General features: G+C 37.5%; 1 protein-coding gene across 3 annotated transcripts in view; it reads left to right on the top strand.

Moving 5' to 3' along the window:
• efr3a (EFR3 homolog A (S. cerevisiae)) overlaps positions 1-20,032 on the top strand; it is a 75,134-nt gene that overhangs the window by 31,032 nt on the left and 24,070 nt on the right. For all 3 annotated transcript variants that reach the window (XM_046876592.1, XM_046876593.1, XM_046876591.1), the window contains 4 exons: positions 1,440-1,561; positions 1,763-1,912; positions 13,126-13,233; positions 19,600-19,678. In XM_046876592.1, the coding sequence (XP_046732548.1) occupies positions 1,440-1,561; positions 1,763-1,912; positions 13,126-13,233; positions 19,600-19,678 (459 nt within the window). The remainder of the gene's footprint in view (positions 1-1,439; positions 1,562-1,762; positions 1,913-13,125; positions 13,234-19,599; positions 19,679-20,032) is intronic.

Genomic DNA, 20,032 nt, shown 5'->3' with positions numbered 1-20,032 from the left:
ATGGTAGCTTATGATTTCTGTTCTGGACTGACAGCAGTGGGATTTAATGTGTTCTGAGAGAATAATAGTAGCATTTTTCGTTTTTTTTGTTCCTCTGGTCTGTGTAGCTTTAAGTTTAATATGGGTCATCCCCGAGTTACAATGGTTTAACTTTTGGATCTTATGATACGATAGCGATGTGGAAAAATTAGTGAAAATATTAAATTTTTCGTGTGCCATTTTAATTTTCATATAATACTTCTTGCCTTACTCTTGCCAGAGTTCAACAGTTCAGTTGCCTCGGTGTTAGTGTTTGAATTTTTTTGTTGTTTTTTTTCAAGCTCTGGTCTCTCTTCTTTTTATCTGCCTAACAGGAAACACTGAAAGAGACCGTGTCCGGCTTTGCCCTCCACTTGCGAACCCCAGCGCTAAGCTACATGCCTGTTGCCACACAAACACACACACACACATATATATATATATATATATATATGTGTGTGTGTAAGTTTATACATTGCTGTAGTGTAAATTACTCTGTTTTGCTAATTTCTGTACTTTATATGTCATTATGTACAAACTACAATTTACTACCCCATCACTGTTCTTTAAGACTACTGGGGAAGCTAGATCATGTCTCAACTTACAGTATTTTCAAGTTTTGATGGCGTCATTGAAGCGCATCTCCATCATAAGTCAGGGACTCCCTGTATATGTATTCATGTGTGTATCAGCATGAACGAGAGAAATGGGCGTATATCAGTGTGAGAAATACACTATAAGTCCAGACTTTATGGCACTTGAACCATTTTACATTCATGGCATTTGGTAGATGCAGTTATCCAGAGACTTGGTGATCTTATATATACAGCTGGGCAGTTCAGGGTTTAGGGACTTGCTCTAAGGCCCAGCAGTGGCAGTTTCGTCGTGCTCGGATTTGTACTTATGACTTTCTGATCAGAAGACCAAGATCTTCATACGATCTTCACACGATCTTTATAGACCTTCAAGCTACCATACGAACAAAATTCATTAGCAGACAAGGGACGTTAAAACAATAGCAGAACAGTGTTCAGAGCTGTGATTTTAATTCATCTAGTAATATCGTGATGTAATCAATTACACACACACACGCGCACTAACACACTCGTGTGCGCACACACACACACACACACACAAACAGCAAAGTCTTTGCGAGACAGTGTGAAGGAGTAGGGAGATCTTGGGAATTCAAGATTTTCACACAACCTCACACAGTTGTGAATTACACATAGATTCTCTCCTGCGCAATCTCACCTCTTCCGTGTCTGATCGCGAGAATTTCCTCTCAATAACAAATTCCCCTTTTAATTTTTTGACCGTGCGTCTCGTACGTTTAAACGCGGATGTGTCCGGGTGCCATTTTATTGGTCCGCAGATTTTAAGTCTTTTGCGCTTTTCTTTTTTTTTTTTCCACGTCACAGTTTGTGAAGTTTGCCAACATCGAGGAGGACACGCCTTCGTATCACCGGCGTTACGATTTCTTCGTCTCGCAGTTCAGTGCCATGTGCCACTCCACACATGAAGACCCCGAGACTCGCACCAGGTATGTGTGGGTGTATGTGTGTGGTGTGATATGCATGTAAATGTTTAATCTAGCAGAATTTTGAGGTGTGTTGCTACTGTTATACAAGAAATCAGGATGTTTGGGTGCACAAGGAGACGTTCGGCATTGGAGTGACAGCGTAGCACAGCCGGTTTGTGTCTTTATTTGTGTGTGTGTGTGTGTGTGTGTGTGTGTCTGTAGGATCCGTGTAGCAGGTATCAAAGGGCTGCAGGGAGTCGTAAGGAAGACAGTGAATGATGAATTGCAGGCAATCATCTGGGAACCGCAGCACATGGACAAACTCATTCCCTCAATGCTCTTTAACATGCAGGACAATGACGAGTTGGACAGGTACACACACACACACACACACACACACACACACACACACACACACAGAGGCTTGCTTTCTGTGCACTTTGTCAAATTTGTAGCTTGCTGGAAAGGAAGAGCATCTGATTAACATGAGAGTGAACTGGGTGCTTGTGTGCTGATCTGTTATCCTGTTCAGGGTCACTGAGTTTAGTATTAAGTGGCTGGACTTGATGAGGAACATATAAGAGAGCAGGATTGGTCCAAATTCTTTCACTAATGAAAAAAGAACAGTTCACTAAGCACCTCACATATTTGTTTGTCCATGTTTTTCACAAGAACCTGCATATGTACACACAATATTCACCACATTTCCACACAGATAACTAGAAAAGATACTTTTTCCAATAAAACCAAAAAGTTTTCTTATAAGATTTGTTTGAATAATGTGACCTGGCAACATAATTGAAAACTGCAATGAATATCAGTGGTTGATGAAGTACACAAATTATGTACTTTAGTTAAATTAGAGATACACAAGATAAAATATTACTCCAGTAAAAGTAACTGCTTCCCTTCAAATGAACACTTAAAAAAAAAAAAGTTTCTCTTTCTCTCTCTCTCTTTCTTTCTCTCTCTCTCTCTCTCTCTCTCTCTCTTCTCTCTCTCTCTCTCTTTCTCTCTCTCTCTCTCTCTCTCTCTCTCTCTCTCTCTCTCTCTCTCTCTCTCTCATGAAGTTAAAGTAAAAATCTCCCTAAATGGAAATAAAGTACAGATACATAAAAAGGCTAAGTATTACATCTACTTCGTCACTGTCCGCCATTGAGATATATAATATATATAATATATATATATATATATATATATATATAATGCAATATGGAAAATGCCATACTTTTAACTATTATTTAGTTTATTTAGTTTTACATGGTTTCCAGTGTCTACAAAAAAAAAGTCTCAAGCATCCTGAATTGACTGAAAAAAGGACCGGTTTTAAGAATGCTACAGTTCTGTTGATACTCGTCAGTTTTAGCTTTTCGGAGGAGGAGTTTCTGAAAGCTGTTCCTGCATCCTTCAGAATGCCGTGGTGTTCATAATCCTCAAATATTTTTGAATATTGTAACATTGATGACATCATGAATTCTGGTACGGATCCTTAACCGGAGCTCAAATCCTAGTTGCTGTTGTCAGGAGGTTGAAGCCTCATTTATGCCTCCACATGAACAGAAATGCACTTCATCTAGGACTGAGCATGGCAGTTTTGGAAAAGCTCAGTCAGACACTATAGTATCCAAACTGCCCTTCCTCTCCCACAGTTCCTGCTCAGTAGAGAGGTGTGAAGGACAAGTATCTGACACCCTCTCCCCTTCCTCATATATTTCTCAGACGCTGTTGGGTTGTAATGAATCAGTTTAACTGCGTTTCCCACTGAGAGATGGAGTTTCCATAGAGTTCCTTTTAAATCAGGTCAGTTATAAATCAGGTCGTTTCGACTGAACCGCTCGAGATGAATGCTACAGGATTTCATTTTCCTAATGCACTCTACATATTTTGTCACTGATGGATAAATGTGGAAATGATCATCTTTGTTACGCTTATTAATATATTTGGTCATTTGAAGACACTTTTTCCTGATAAGTCCACAATGAAAGCTTCATGTTTAGGGGTTTGGATTAGCATGGAAATTAACCAGTAATTACCCAGCACTTTATCAGGAACACCTGTAAGCTAACTCCTTCATGCCATTATCTGATCAGCGAATCGTGTGGCAGCAGTGCAGTGCATAATAGCGTGCAGATACGGGCCATCAGCTTTGAGTAATGTTCACATCAACCATCACATAAGGGGGAACATTTCCAAATGAGCTTGTTAATTCACAGATTTTGAGCTTGCCATGATTGTTGATGCCAGACTCTCTAGAGCAGAGGTCCCCACCTTTTTTTTTTTCCTTCTGTGAGGACCACATCATTTTTCCTTTCTTTAATAGAGGGGGCTGGTTCGGTCTGTAACAGAAAATGACAGGGTTCTAATTCTGTCTGCCAAGAACAGAACGCCAAATCTACAGTGGGGGATGTAGGGAATGTTTGCTTAATCCATTTTGTGCCTGTTAATACTATCATCATTTGAACACCACTGTTTATTTAAATATTGTTGAAAGTACATTCCTTCATGGTCAATATTTGCAGTCTTCTTATGGCTACAAAGCAAAAATAGTCGACTTAAACTGGTTTCATGAACGTCATATCAACATGAAATGACAACTCGTGATATTGAACGTGAGATCAGTGATATTTATCGGCCTTCACAGTCAATGGATATGTCTATTATCAGTCCAATAAAAAACACTTTTGGGTATTAGTATATCCCCCCCCCCAAAAAAAGGTTTTTGGTATAAATGTGACGGGTATTCAAATATTAATCTGGAACTAATGGGAGAAGTGTTACAGAGAAGTGTGCAGCTTTAAACACGTGATAATTAAAATCATGTGTTACTGTATATTCCTCAGGGAGCTAATTATGAAAAAACTGATACACTTTTGATGCTGAAGTTTATATATTTTATATTTTAATCAATTAATTATTTTATTTGTTTAATTAGGCCATTCAAAACTGCTTTGCGGCAGTGTCCATTGTTTACCGTACAAATACTAAATAGGTAAATTTCATTTAACTGAATAGAATTAAATTATTAATGCAGGGGTGTCAAACTCAATTGCACAGGGGGCCAAAACTCAAAACACACTTTAGGTCACCGGCCGAACAGGATAAACATTTATTAAACACACTAAAACAATTTTTTTTTTTTTTTTTACTTAAATATGAATAAAAACAGACAGGAATATTATTCCACAATAAATAAACTTAAACTTTAAATAAATAGCTCTCCATAAAAATATCTCTTGTATAATATAAAAATTATAAGAGTTAGAAATATGAACATGGCGTTAAACATTAAAATAACAACAAATCAAAACAATCAGATTTCTTTGCTCTTATGCCATTTTATAAAAAATAATCTTAAACTTTAAATAACTTAAAATATTTGGCACTTCATAAAAATATCTCCAGTCAAACACCAGACGTCTCACAGCTTCATCATGCTGCTCTTCCGAAACTCTCCCTCAGTAAATAACCGGCAGATGTGACTCTGATTTCTTCTCTGCTTTCACACCAGCATCACTTTGTGATTTTGCTCTGGTGAAAAACGTCTGCTGAAATGTGAGATTCTTCTTTAACTCTTCTACTTTCTGTATCTTCTGCTCTGCATTCAGGTTTTTCAGCTTCTCGTAATGTTTTGTCTCGTAGTGAGTCTTAGATTCGTTTCCTTAATTACAGCCACATTCGCTCTACAAATAAGACACACGTGTTTACCGCCAGTGTCAGTAAACATCTACTCAGAATCCCATCGGTTTCATTTCTCTTCGCCATTGTGAGGGTCTTCACAATAACTGTATAATAGGGTTAAATACATCAACAGAAGCTCGACTTGATTGACGCTGGAATGTTCCCAGGTAGTCTAGCGTTCGGTAAGGCAGCTGAAGCGCTGCATTATGGGATCTGTAGTTTGTGTTATCAGCGCTTCATATTGCCAGGACATTAATAACAATAATAATAGATTTATATAAAATCATCTCGCGGGCCAGATGCAATTGTACATCGGGCCAGATGTGGCTCGCAGGCCTCGAGTTTGACACATGTGCTTCAATGTAACATAGTAGTTTAAGGAATTTTGTTTCTACAAATTATTGACGTATTATGGCATAAGCTCAATCTCTTGCTTCTGAGTTTTTTTTTTTTTTTTTTAAATAAACAAAAGGTTTGGAACGGAAAAAACAAACAATCCTCAGATTGAGGCCACTGCAAAAACAGCATCTCTCCATGCAGCATTTGGGGAAAGTTAGCACATTTCCATCTTCACAGCAAACATGCAGTTTGCCAAAGACTTGAGTCACGCTTCATTCCCATGTCGAGTGACTCGTGCCTTGACTCAGATTTGAGACGGAAGCCTCGTGAAGTAACCTGCGAAATAATACGAACAAAAACAGAACAGTGATCAGACATATATTGCAATCAATGAACAGATCCACTTGTTTCTGATCATCAATGTGATGTGCAATACTGCATATCGCTCACGAAGGTAAATCAAATTGTCACGAAGAAAAGTGTGAAGCAGTTGAAAAAGCACCTGACTTTCTCAGCTATGTGTGGTTCTTCCCCAAATTGTTACCACAAAGTTGGAGGCACACAATTGTATAGGGTGTCTTAGAATACAGTATTGTTAAATCTTTCCCATCACTTGAAATAGGAGACCCAAAGCTGCTTCAGAATGAAAATGCTCCTGTGCACAAAGCCGGCTCATGAAGATACGGTTAAAATGGTTTGGAGTGGAATACTGTAGACTTTACTAAAGCCTTGTCTTTAAATAAGCACAAATTTCCATAGCCACACTCCAAAAATATAGTGGAACATCTTCCCAGATGAGTGAAGGTTATTATAACAGCAAATCAAAACTAAATGTGGAAGCGGAATGTGTTTAAAAACACACAAATCTTATGGCCAGGTGTCCACAAATTTATGTGAAGCTCAATTGTCAGTTGAAGTACTTGAGAAGTCGGATGAATACAGTAAAAAGCCAAAAAGATGATTGATAGATGTGCTTTAATTTGGTGTAATAAAGATAAATAATCCGTATAGTGATCCAGATGTTTTCTGCACGTTTTTTGCATGCCTTCATTCACTCATTCGGTAAAAATTGAAATCGTGATTGCAGAACTATTGCTGTTAATTAAAACATACAGAAATGCTGCTTTGCTTGTAATGCACATGGGGTTATGATACATTTATTTTCAGCATTCGTGCTTGTGAACTCTACTGCCTCTGTAGTTTGATGGACAACCTCCAGTGTTCTATAAGACTACGAATGTTCAAGGCTTTCAAAAGTTATTCAATCTGCCCACAGTTTTGCATGCTTCCATGCTTCAGTTTTCTTTCAATCTTCATAAAGTTTGAAATAATTGAGTGTCTTGTTTATTTTTATACATCCATATCTGCCCATATTTGCACATTGTGTTGACTGGATCAACTTCTTTCTTCCTGTTCTTCAACTTGCAAGACATGAATGACTCATAGGCATACTCATAGTCATTTTTTTCCTCTCTGTCCACACACACACACACACACACACACACACACACCCACATGCACTGTACATTTCCTTATTTTAGCATCCTGCTTTTCTTAGATGTGCTCATCATGTTCTGGTTAGCGGCTAACGCTAGCGCTGTGGATGCTTTTGTTTCCATGCACTCGCATTTTCGGTACGGAGCGAGTAGCCACAGTGACACTGCGCTAACTCTAGTTGCTTTGTTACAATTTCTTCCTTTGTTTTTTTATTTTTGTATTTTAGTTTTATTTATTCATTTTTTTATTACCCCTGGCATTGTTGTGTATGTTTTCAAGTTTAATAAAAAAATTCACTCAGATGTGCGTAGCAGAGACAATAATCTTAATACATTATTGAGGGAACTCAGATTTTAACAAATCCTTTAAAAAAGGATTGCATTCGGTACACATGTACCGAACAGAAAGAAAAATTTCAGTACGAGAACGTGTACCGGTACACCCCTAATGTTTATTATTAGTGAAACCAGATGCAGCATGAATTTAAAATATATATTATAAATGTTTTAAAGTAATTATGGTGTTTTCAATTACGTATATCATCAGGACACCAAACAGAACTTTTGCTATTAGACTTGTGACGTATATTCCAGTGGAGTTTATAAATTATTATTTTTGTCATTCTGAGTAAAGAAAGGACTTCGTAAATAAATGCGTGCTGCGTTGACGCTTTTAATTTTGCTCCTTTATATTTATTTATATTTTTCAATAAAAATGGTCAAACAGAAAGGCTCGCTACATTATTCGCGAGTTAATAAACTGAGTGCCCTTCAAACGCGTTTGCGATAACGTGTTAATACTGACAGCCCTAATAAATAATGTATATTGTTAATTTGCTTCGAATGGTTTTGAAAAAACTGTCAGCTGAATTGAATTAGGTAGGTGGAAGACCAGCGGTTAAGGAATTGTAATCGGAAGGTCATGAGTACAAATACTAGCACCAACAAACTACCTTGAGTTGAGCAAAGCCCTTAAACCCTCACCTGGTCAGTTGTGAGTCACTCTAGATAAAGGAATCTGCCGAATGCAAAAAATTTGAATGAATTCATATGTGCAATTCATATGTGTGTATATAGTTATATTTTTAAAAAATCACCTCAGGATCATGTAGCCCTAATTGCACTAAACCTATTTTCTAATCTTGTCACACACTTATAAACACATGAAATTAGGCATTGACTTCTTGAGTGTCTTCTGTCTGTTTGCAAAGTGATAGGGATATTAAAGGAATTTTCATGTAGGATTTAAAGTTGACTGTCAGGATCGTTAGTATTATTTGCTGCACAGGTAATAGTTTTAGTTTTAGATAGATCCCTATAACCGTGGTTCATTCAAAGCAGTGCCTGAAATCCAAATGCACATTGAAAATTCTCAGTTCAACTTCTTCCACTTCACCAGGAATAATGTGGTTGAACTTCTGACCGGAAGACGGTGCGGTTAAATCTCAAGGGCCCTTAAACAAGGCCCTTAACCCTAAACTGCTCAGTTGAATAAATGAGATAGTTGCAACTTGCTTTAATTAAGAGAATCTGCCAAATGCTATAAATGGAAATGGAACAGGTTTGGGTCTCCCAGTTCAAGTGGATGGAAAATGTAATGCACTGCTCAGTTGTGTAAATGTCAGGAATGAGCGCACCCACTGAATTTTACAAATATTTTTATTTTTAACATAAATAAGCCGCACCTGTCTATAAGCCTACACTAATGTACTTTACACAGGCTTTAATGAAAGACGTTACACGCGGTGTAACGGGTGAAATATGTTGCGATTCCTTTAGGAGCATAGCGGTATTTTGGGAATAGCATGCCAGAAGCGAGCTCTCCCTTCACCCTGACTCAACGCGTTACAGCGGCTTGTATCTAAACAGTAGCCGACCAAGAAATTAGTTGTTCACTGTCTTCCTCCTTCCTTTCACAACTATTTCTCTCAGGAGTTTATATTTTGGCATCGTCGTGCGTTAAAAAATCACCCGATGGAAGTTAGTTCTCCCGATGCCGTGCAGCTCAGAACAAAGGTGTGGTGCGTTTTTTTCGTTTCCGTTCGGAAATTTCATTGGTCTAATGTTATGGGTTTCAGTTTTTTGGCTTTAAGTTTCTGAAACTGGGTTACAGAAACATGTCTAGCCAAACAGCCCAATGTAAATGCAAACAAGCTGTCCAAGCAAACTTTGTCAACCCCCATATTCCATTTTTCAATTTTTTTTTCTAGGTTGCTTACTAGTAAGTAAAATGACCTTTGCAGATAAAGAGAGAACAAGTCCCTGTCATATCCACATGGTTTCAACTCTATTATTGGCTGAAATCTATGGCTGAGGAAAGAAATATGGAGAAGGCAAAAATCAACAAATGTCTGAGCTGTAAATAGCACACAGAATTGCTTCTTGGGAGAATATTATTGTACAATCCCAAAGTAGTGAACTTCCTGTCAAAGCCCCTCCTGATGGGTGAGCATGCTCACTGCATTGATTTAAAGAGAGACAATATATTATTTTAATCTCTCTCTCTCTCTCTTATTTATATATATATATATATATATATATATATATATATATATATATATATATATATATCATTAAACATTTGTTTTTCCTGATACGCCAAGTCTCAAATCAAGCACTTAAATCTTATGGTTATGAGGCACACATCCAGCAAATAAAATCGTCTGCGTGGAAACATAGCAAATGTTCCTTTTGGTGTCCCGATGATTGATTTTTTTTAATTTTAAACACCATAATTACTTTAAAACATTTCCAAGAACATTTCCTTCAAAAATTCATCTCCATGTTGAATGTGGTTTTACTAATAATAACCATACATTTCCATAAAGCATCCATATTTGCTCATGCCTATGTTGATTAGAGTATTAAAAAAGAGAAATGTATTCAGTTAGGATACATTTAGGACAGATAAAAATGTGTGATTAATCATGATTAAATGTATTAATCTATTGCCAGCCATAATATATATATATATATATATATATATATATATATATATATATATATATATATATATATATATATATATATATAGTATCACACAATAGTGAGTACACCCCTCACTAGTAGTCAATGTGCAACTTGTATAGCAGTACGGATTTACTGTCCTCTAAAAAGCCATTATTTTCTAAATAGCTGGCAACAAAAGTGAGTACACCGTAAGTGATAACAGCTGTATGCTGTGTAATCATGCAAAGCCACATGTCCTATTCATCATGTTCATGTTTTTGTCTGCTTGACAGGACCATACAGATTTGTGCATCTTGTATTAGAGCAGTTAATATTTGGTGCTTTGAGTACAATATTCTCATACTGACCACTGGATGTTCAACATGGCACCTCATGGCAAAGACTCTGAGGATTTGAGAATTAGATTTGTTGCTCTCCACAAAGATGGAGTTGGCTATAAGAAGATGAATAACACCCTGAAACTGAGCTACAGTACAGTGGCCAGGGCAATACACAGGTTCCACTCAGCAAGTGTCAAAGAAGTCGAGTCCTCGTGCTGTTCTTCAGGTGCAGAAGCTGCTTCAGAAAACGCATGAGTGCTGCAGCATTGCTTTAGAGGTTGCAGAAGCTGAAGGTCCGCTTGTCAGTGCTCAGACTATTCACAGCACACTGCAACAAATCGGTTTGCATGGGTTACGGTTGCTGTGGTGTGAACTGACTTAGACATCACATGTGAACTCCTGGGAAAATTTTTTTCCAAATGTGTTAATCATGGACAAGATACATTTTCATTTTATGCAGTTTTGCACCACTGCATTAGACATATGGACCTTTTTCTATTCCATTAACTTGTTGTTTTATTCTGCTTGAGTTGTGTGTGTGTGTGTGTGTGTGTGTCGAGAACGCACATGTTTAGAATGCAGATGTGTTGCCAATAATGGTCCCATCTGTGTGGCTGTGCATAGGGAATGTGTGCAGTTTTTTTGTGTATGAAGACGTTTTGCTTCTGATGAAGGCACTGGAAGCTGATCAGCGGTATTGATCAGCCTCTATCAATGATGCACACATGTGGGATCCATCTATCCAGCCATCCATCCATCCATACATTGATCCATCCATCCATCCATCTATCTGTGAGAACATGTGATTGAATGTTGTTCGGATTTATCTGAAATGATCACTGTAACCAGAAGGCGAGCACATTAGATATTGTATTTGAAAGGCTCAAGGTCACAATAAGGTCAGGTGTTGGAAGGAGATGTTCCTGTTATGTTTGTTAGTCAAATATATTTCGTACACAATCGTACTGAGCGCAGAGCCCCCCGCCCCCCACAATTTTTGTCAATCAGTCCATTTATCCATCTGTCTGTTCATGAACTGATTCATAGGACAGAAGCGATTTGAACAGGCTCAAGGTCTCAGCAAGGTCAGTTGTGAAATAATGTTCCTTCAATAGCTTTCTTCCTGTTTGAAGTGTGTGGTGAGGGTCAGGCAGATATTAACTGGCATGATGCACTAGCATGGCAGCATCTATATCATTAAAATTAAATGAAATATCTTTTCCGAAAAGGACCATTTCCTGTTTCCCACTGCTGCTTTGTTACTGGTCTTGGGATGCAGCATGTGTACAGAAGCTTGTTGGTTTTATTGTCTTTATTGCCTGCTAACACCGTTAGAATTCTGCTTTTTCAATATATTTCTATTAATAAATATCTGTAGAAAGATGTTGTATTAAATATTGTTTTGTACACAAAATAAATAGGAATAACAGTATGATTCGTTTTGTAGATGTAGAAATCTAAAGACACAATACAGAGGAAAATGAAGGTGTGTGTTTGGGTTCTGGTGCTTGTAGCTGTGCACGCCGGCCAGCTTAAATGCGTCTGGTGTTACTAATTGCTTTCCATGAGCTAAATGTGAGCTGAATACCATCGACTGTGTGAGAGAGCAACAGAGTAAAAGGACAAAAAAAAAAAATTAATGCACTCTGCCAAAATGTTTAAGGCTCATAACCATACACTTTTGTCCATGTCTAGTGTGCAATTGGCTTTTTGTTATTTGAGAGACGTTGGATGGTTTCTCTGTATTTAGAAGCTCTTCCCCAATGACCTCCTGTTAAATATAGACCGCTGCCGGCTCATGCATTTTGTATTTCACAGCCGGTACATCATCGATCCGTGAAGGGTTTGCGCGTACGCGTGTGTGTACCGGGCCATGTATTTGTGTAGATTTATTGATAGGAAAACAAAATGTCAGTTATGACCTTGTAGAAACATTTTATTCTCCTTAACACTTTACACTCCTTAACCCTTTAATGCTTGCAGACCAATCATTCGAACACATTCCAGGTTAAACCGATCAACAAAATCTCATGATGACAAGGATTGTCCAGTTTATTAGGAACATCCCTCAAGAACACTGTATTTCATATTACAGATATTTTACAAATGGGATGTTTTTTTGTTACACTGTAGAGATTATTGGTGTGACAATCGCAGGAGACCAGCTCATGTGGTACTGACATCACAATTTTAGGCCTTAAAAAAAGTCTAACTAGGTGTTCTAGGTCTTAAATAAATGAAAAAAGGTCTTAATTTTTTGATGTCCATGTAACACTACCTCTAATGCTCATTGAAATGCTCCCACAGCACTATAGAATGTTCGTGTGTTAGTTTTCGTGGCTGTTGTAGTTCTTTCTTTAACTAGTCCAAATAAAATTGTGTATTACAACTACAAATGAGTCCAACATGCAGCAGCCAATCAGATTGGTGCAAATCTCCTTGATTTTTTGTACCAAAGATTTTATTTTTTGTTAAAGGAGGGAGAGTGCAAGTTTAGCGATATTTGGCTTGACAAAATGTTATTTAGGGCCAGTTGCTAACAACTTATTTGTGTGTGTGTGTTTTTGTTGTGTTGTTGGTCTTGAATTTTATATCTAATGGTCTTAACATGTCTTAAATTTGACTATTTCTCTTTTTTTTTTTTTTTTTTTTTTTATATATAGTGTTAGACATTTAATGCATTTCTTGACCACAAAACCCATAAATGCTCTTATTCCTTTCTAACAAAGAGTCTTATATCTATTGTTCAGTATCTTTAAATTTCCCATTTTCTCTGTCTCAGGAGTGGAGGAGAGGAGAACCCGGCGTCCCTGGCCGAGAGTTGCTTTCGGGAGTTGCTTGGTCGCGCTGCCTATGGAAACATGAACAATGCTGTTCGGCCCGTGCTGGTGTAAGTACAATTTCTGCAGCAGCATATGAACACTATCAAAGCACCACTGTAGAAAAAGCGCTATTGTGCGAGCTATTTAGCCGTCTTCAGAAGTGTGGCTTTGGCATGTACGTTTCATTCACATGCTTGAGCATCCAAATCATTTCATCTCAAGTGGACTGTAGTAGAAAGCAAAAGCATGTTGTAGCGATTAGCATTTCAGTGTGCCATCTCTTCCTGCCGTGACTCATAAATTCTCTTAATGGAGTAGACTGTAATGTCAGCGTCTGAGCTTAAACTGATCTTCGCAGTGGATTTAAAACTTAATGACAGGCAGCAGGGGGATGGGGTGAACAGTTACAAGCAAAAACGTAACCTTGTGTAACCATCGACATAAATCAGCAACTCGATATTTATCATTTGCACCTGGTGGTTCACAGAGGCCTCATGACACTGTGACATTACCATTAAAAATACAGCAAATGTACAAACACAGCCAGTGTAAAATCTCTGTCTTTTCTTTCAGGCCTTTCCATCAGATTTATGTGATGTGTAGTTTTGATGTTTACTGTTAGGAAATAAGTGTAAAGTGCTGAAAAAGTGCATAAATTTGTAACATGGTTTGTAGTGAATAGAAAAAGATGGTGCACTTATTCCTTGTTTAGACTTAGTAACTTTAATAACCAGATGTATAGTATATATATTCATGGGCTACTAACAGCTTCTACAGAGTCTGAACATTATAGCAAACAAATCCAGATAGCTTGTAGGAAATAAATAAATCCACGTTCTTGCATTTCAATTGCTTCAACTCTTCGACGCGTTTTGAGGCCAAATCTTAGCCAGAAGCAGTTGGTTTTAGGTCCTTTATTACCTCAGAATATTCACATAAACACTGAACCTTTTGTAATCTTAAGAACGTGATTTGACTCATAGCTAAGCAGGGCAAGTCTGAATACAAAATAATATTTTGATTGGCTAAATGGTTGAACACGTGAGTTTTGGTTAGTTCATCCCGTGCTCTGTATTATCACTGCCTTATAAACAGCTGCAGCCGCGGCATACAGATAAACGGATGCCACCCCACAAATGCATTTTTTAAAAAATGTTTAGTTTGTAAATTATCCTCCCGCACACTTTAAACACACACAGAAAACATTTGCAAGAATACAGTGAGATGACTTTTGTGTTAATTCGTCGGAATACATTATGCTGTATCACATTTATAGTGAGTACATGTGCTGTACAGTAGTAACATTTTACTTCATTTTATAATTAACAATGATCTTTTTATTAATAAATTTCATAATTTCTACATTAAAACTCCATAAAAACAATTCCCTATAAGTTTTTTGGTCTATGCTGCTATCCGCGAGAGACCGGGAAAACCAGCCAAACTAATGAATGTGGCAAACGCAATTCCGCAATAAACCGGGGGCGCCAGATTCGAACCGCGGTAATGCTGGGGATTACTGCACTTGATAAATGGGCCGGGGCAGAAGATGTAGAGGCAGTGGGGAAGAAAAGGTGAGAAATATAATGAGACACAAGACACAATGAGTCGACCCCAGCAGCTTCGTTATTAGAAGGCACAGAGACATGTAATTCACATACACACACACACACACACACACATACACACACACGTAAGACTCTATCAAATACTGAATATTTAAAAAATATATGCTCCACCTTAATATGTAGTGTCCAACCTTCAACAGCAGACACATCGTTTTCACAACTGCCAGTTTCTAAAAGACACCTAGAACTTCAGTCAGGGGTTTTTAACACCAGGATCTGACAGATAATGCCGGAGCTAATGTGCTCTATTTGTGCCGTCAAGACTCGCTAATGAGATGCTTTTGTCTTTGCTTAGTTATTGGCCAATTAGGGCCAAATCTGGATGACTGTGGGGAGCGAATATCAAAGCATTGCATTCAGCCTTTCCGGCCCGTGAAACACATCTCCCTTTGAACAAATTCTCTAATGTCACACACACCCAGTGTGTGTTTGAATTCATTTAACTCTGAGTTTTTGTTTGTATCTGTTTATATGCTAATTTGTGTGTTGGTTAGTTAACATCCTCACATTAAGGCGTGTTTTTGAACAGCTTGTTCCCATCGAGCGTTTGAGCTTTTGTGTGTGTGTGTGTGTGTGTGTGTGTGTGTGTGTGTGTGTGTGTGTGTGTGTGTGTGTGTGTGTGTGTGTCTAGGTGTCTGTCGAGAGGAAGGTTTTGAAGTGCATAGAAAGAAGAGAGGTTTAATCTTTAGGGGACAGATCTGTATCTTTGATAGGGAATAAAGGTGAAGGGGGAGAGAGGGAGGCAGAGAGAGAGAGAAACAGAGAGAGAGGTAAGAAGGAAGGATTGGGGAGGCTTTCTTCCAGCCATTCTAAAAATAGCTCAGATTGGGGGCAGATTGACGTCACCATGGAGACTACAGGCAGGCAAGGGAGGAAAAAAAGAGGATGATGGAAGGAAACGAGGAAAGTGGGAAAAGCAAGGGGAAGGAAATGTAGAAGATGAAGAAAATAAAACAGGGAATGCCAATATGGAGCACGCAAATGGAGAATGGTTAATAATAAACTTCATGTTCCAAAGTTGTATAAGTATTAATTGTCTGTTTAAAGTGCAAGAGGTATTGTTGTTTTATTTCATACTACCGTTTTCCCGAAAATAAGACTGGGTCTTGTATCAATTTTTGCTACAAAGGTCGGGCTTATATTCAGGGGATGTCATATATTTTCATGTACAACAATCTACTGGTACATTTATTTATGTATGGTACAGAAATCTATCTAGCAATCTATCATGTCGCTCTCATTATCAACACGAATTCTGAAGATTCATAGACACAACCGGATACAACCTGCACTCTGATTGGTCATCTGTTTACCATACCTGTCATTCATAAGCACCCGTTTGGGTATTTACAAATACTTTCTGGAATTTTAATTGATATTACCGCTATCATATTATTTATTAAAATGGACCTTTTGTACTATCGTTAATGCCGGCTGACGATCTTAACTAGGGTTTGTTTTCGGGGAAACACAGTAGGCACAAATAAACTGGGTGAAAAATAGAATATAAAAAAAAATGGCTTCAGCATAACAGTATTATGTGTCTGTGGAAGGAAAAAAAAAATCTGTTTGGAAAACTGCAGTTCTGGCTAAGCTGCTTGTCTGTGTTTACATGGTCCTCCTGTTAGTCTTTATTTATAGACTCTCATTTGCACGCCGCACCGTCTCTATTCAGAAAGCACAACATGGTGGAATCCGGTAAGCGCTCAACACAGCCAGTTACTTTGGGTGCGTCTCAATCTGCTCTGTAGGTCATAAATTTAGGGGTGGTGCACTGGTAAGGACCCTGTCTGACTACACATTGGGACACTGATGACTCTTTTCGGTGACATGACTTCCTACATGCGAGAACCACTTAAGTCGAATTAAACAAGCAAACAACCCGTATATAGAATACAGTGGAGGACGGTAACGAAGTGGCTTGTTCACATAACTGTACTTAACATTTGGGGGAGACTTTTACTTTAACTTCACTACATTTAAAATTTCTTACTTTTTACTCAACTACATTTTAAAAAAATCAGTCGTTCCTTTTTATTTATGAGGATAAAAACTGGTCAAGCACACAGCAAGCCACCAATCAGGGTCGAGCGTGTGCACTGTTTTGAACTTGTTTTGAACTGCCGCTTGGTGGTTTCTACTTAACACCAACATACAGTTCAGCATCAGTTCAACAGCAAGCAGAACATTTAGAGAGGAATAAATGATGGAAGAAACTCCCGACTCAAACTCACCACAACACCTCTGTGGCCTTATTTGCGTTTTTTTTTTCTTCAAGTACTTCGAAAGAAAGTTTTGGCCTCATGATATTTTTTATAGATATCAATCAGTGTTTGACTCATTAATATCATTCTATTAATGTCCATGATTTTTTTGAGCTGAGAGGCACCAAAAGATATGGCATCTTTTCCAGTAATGGAACTTGATGCTCCCTGGGTTTTGCAATGCATTGTGGGATTATTTCGGGGTGAAACTTTCTGAGTCTCTTCTCTGACTACTGAACTAGGAGCTAAATGAGATGCATGCATTAAAAAAAAAACCAAAAACCACTTGTTTACTTCGTTTAAAAAAAAAAAAAACAACACAAAAAACACATTGAAAGCATTTTTCCAAGTTGTAAAAATTGTAATTGGGGAATGAGAGGAATTAGTATTGACATAATCGACATTAACAGAAATGTGAGCTGTGTAATATTGTAGTGTTTTACTTTAAATAATGGGTGACTTTACTTGACAAATCAAGTGAATTTTTACTATACAAGTCCTATTTGGCTTAGACTAGTTTTATTTTAGAAAACTGGGATGAAGGCAATATTTTTGTATATCTGGAATTTTCATCTCATCTGAATTTACATGTACACACAAAGATCAGAATCATATATATATATATATATATGTGTGTATGTATGTGTGTATATGTATGTATGTGTGTGTATATATATATATATATATATATATATATATATATATATATATATATATATGTATATATATATATATATATATATATATATATATATATATATATATATATATATATATATATATATATATATATATATATATATATGATTCTGATCTTTGTGTGTACATGTAAATTCAGATATATATATATATATATATATATATATATATATATATATATATATATATATATATATATATATATATATATATATATGCAGAACTGAAATATGATGTCACATACATGGAATGGTTTCTAAAAGAAAATCGCTACTACTATTGTTCAAAAGGGATACACAGCAGGTACATTTGTTAGGAGACGTTGCATCATGGACTCAGTTAGATACAATATATATTAAATGATCAACCTCTACCAGAAACTTCAAAGTAGGCTTTCAAATTAGAATCTTCCAGCAGGAAAATGATCTCAAACATGCATCAACTCAAAAATGAGTTTTAACTGACCCAATAAAGGTTTTGCCTTGACCACTATCATGGGCCTTGGAATTTAGGGGATCTGGAGAGATTCAGTAAAAAGAAATGGTCTCTGATACTTTGCCATGCATTTTTCATCCTCATCAGGCATTATATGAGAATGCTCACAGCTGATATCAAGGCAAAACAAGGCGGCACAAAGTATTGACTAAAAGGGTTTAGAATTGTGTTAAATACCTTCTGCGATTTTGCGCTGGAGCTCCGCAATGGTGTTGAAAACGCCAACCTTTGAGCCGGATCTTCATCTTTGGGATGAGTGCGAAGTTTGCAAGAGCCGAATCTGGTTTCAATATTGGTTGAGCTCGTTTAAGGTCTTCCTGCTCTCTCGTCATCTTCCACCGATGTTCTTCTGCACTGGAAGCTACTAAAAAAAAAAAGACTAATTTCAGCATCGCCGTATGTCATGTCAATTCTCGCTGTGGAAGATTCGCTCAGTTTCACGCAAAATTTTGCTCTTTGTGCACCACTCATCACCATTAGTCCCGAAACCTTTGGATACCACCTCGTATATTTAAGTGGTGTTGGTTTTTTTTGTTTGGTTTTTTTTTTTGACAAAAAGTTAAAAGTAAAACATTAAAGCCATTTTTTTCATAGCTATCTTTCCACATATTCACCGCGGATAACAGTATTATACCCTAAATGAAAAAAATCTATTTCTAGTGTAGTATTTAATTGAATAGATCATTTGGTTGTGTTCGGGGTGCTGTATGTGCAGTCCTGTGCAATGTCATAAAGCACACGTGCCCGATTCGCTTATGAGGCGCAAATGCCATGTTCATAATCATGTCCATGATGATAAATCTTAATCAGACTTAAAGGTCATGCACATACAAAATGAACAGCATAATGTGTTCCTAGAATAGCTGTTGGGGGAAAAAAAAAGTATATGTAATTAATTAAAAGTGCTTCCAGAGAAGATAGTCGTAGTTATTTTGGCATTCTGCACACTGTAATAGTAAAACTGGTCATTAAAGATACTAATGTCGAAGACATTGGCGGGAAAAAAAGCAGTTTTTTTATGTATTACACATAAAACAGCTAAAAATAATTCAAATTCTAGAAAAATCTAAATTAATTGAGTCAAAATGAACACGTGCATCTTTATCAAATTGGATGGAAGTCTTGAAGATTGTATTTGAAATTTGTTTCTATACTAACATGTGTCCAATCATGTTCTGTTTATGCAGGTTCAGCCCTGATTTTGTGTGTGTGTGTGTGTGTGTGTGTGTGTGTGTGTGTGTGTGTGTGTGTGTGTGTGTGTGTGTGTGTGTGTGTGTGTGTGTGTGTGTGTGTGTGTGTGTGCCTCAGTGAGAGATTGACTAACCCACTCTCTTACTCTCTTTTCCAGGCATTTGGATAATCATCATTTGTGGGATCCAAATGAGTTTGCAGTGTCCTGCTTCCGAATTATAATGTACTCTATACAGGCAAGACCCTTCCACACACCCCCACACACACACACCCCCACCTATATATACATACACGAAGACACAAAAATTTCTCTCCTTCCTCTCCTACCAACTATCTCTCACTCTGTTCCACTCCATTTTCTCTTTGATTTTCTTGCCTGCTGATCCCAGGTGTTCAGCATCCGCTGTTAAAGATAAGAGGCGATCAATTTCACATCTATAAGCGACGTGTTTGTTCAAGGGTTTGCAGGCGAAGGTGGCGTGCGCATCGGCTCGTATCGGTCGCGCACGTGTGAAGTCAGAAATGTTCAGTGGCTGTGAATGATAAGGCATTGTGTGTGAGTGTGTGGAGGGGGTCCATTTTTTTTTATG

The sequence above is a fragment of the Silurus meridionalis genome, chromosome 20, assembly GCF_014805685.1.
Source record: "Silurus meridionalis isolate SWU-2019-XX chromosome 20, ASM1480568v1, whole genome shotgun sequence".
Classification (NCBI taxonomy): domain Eukaryota; kingdom Metazoa; phylum Chordata; class Actinopteri; order Siluriformes; family Siluridae; genus Silurus; species Silurus meridionalis.
Note: the sequence above shows the minus strand (reverse complement) of the source record. Positions and strands in the feature narration are given on the sequence as shown.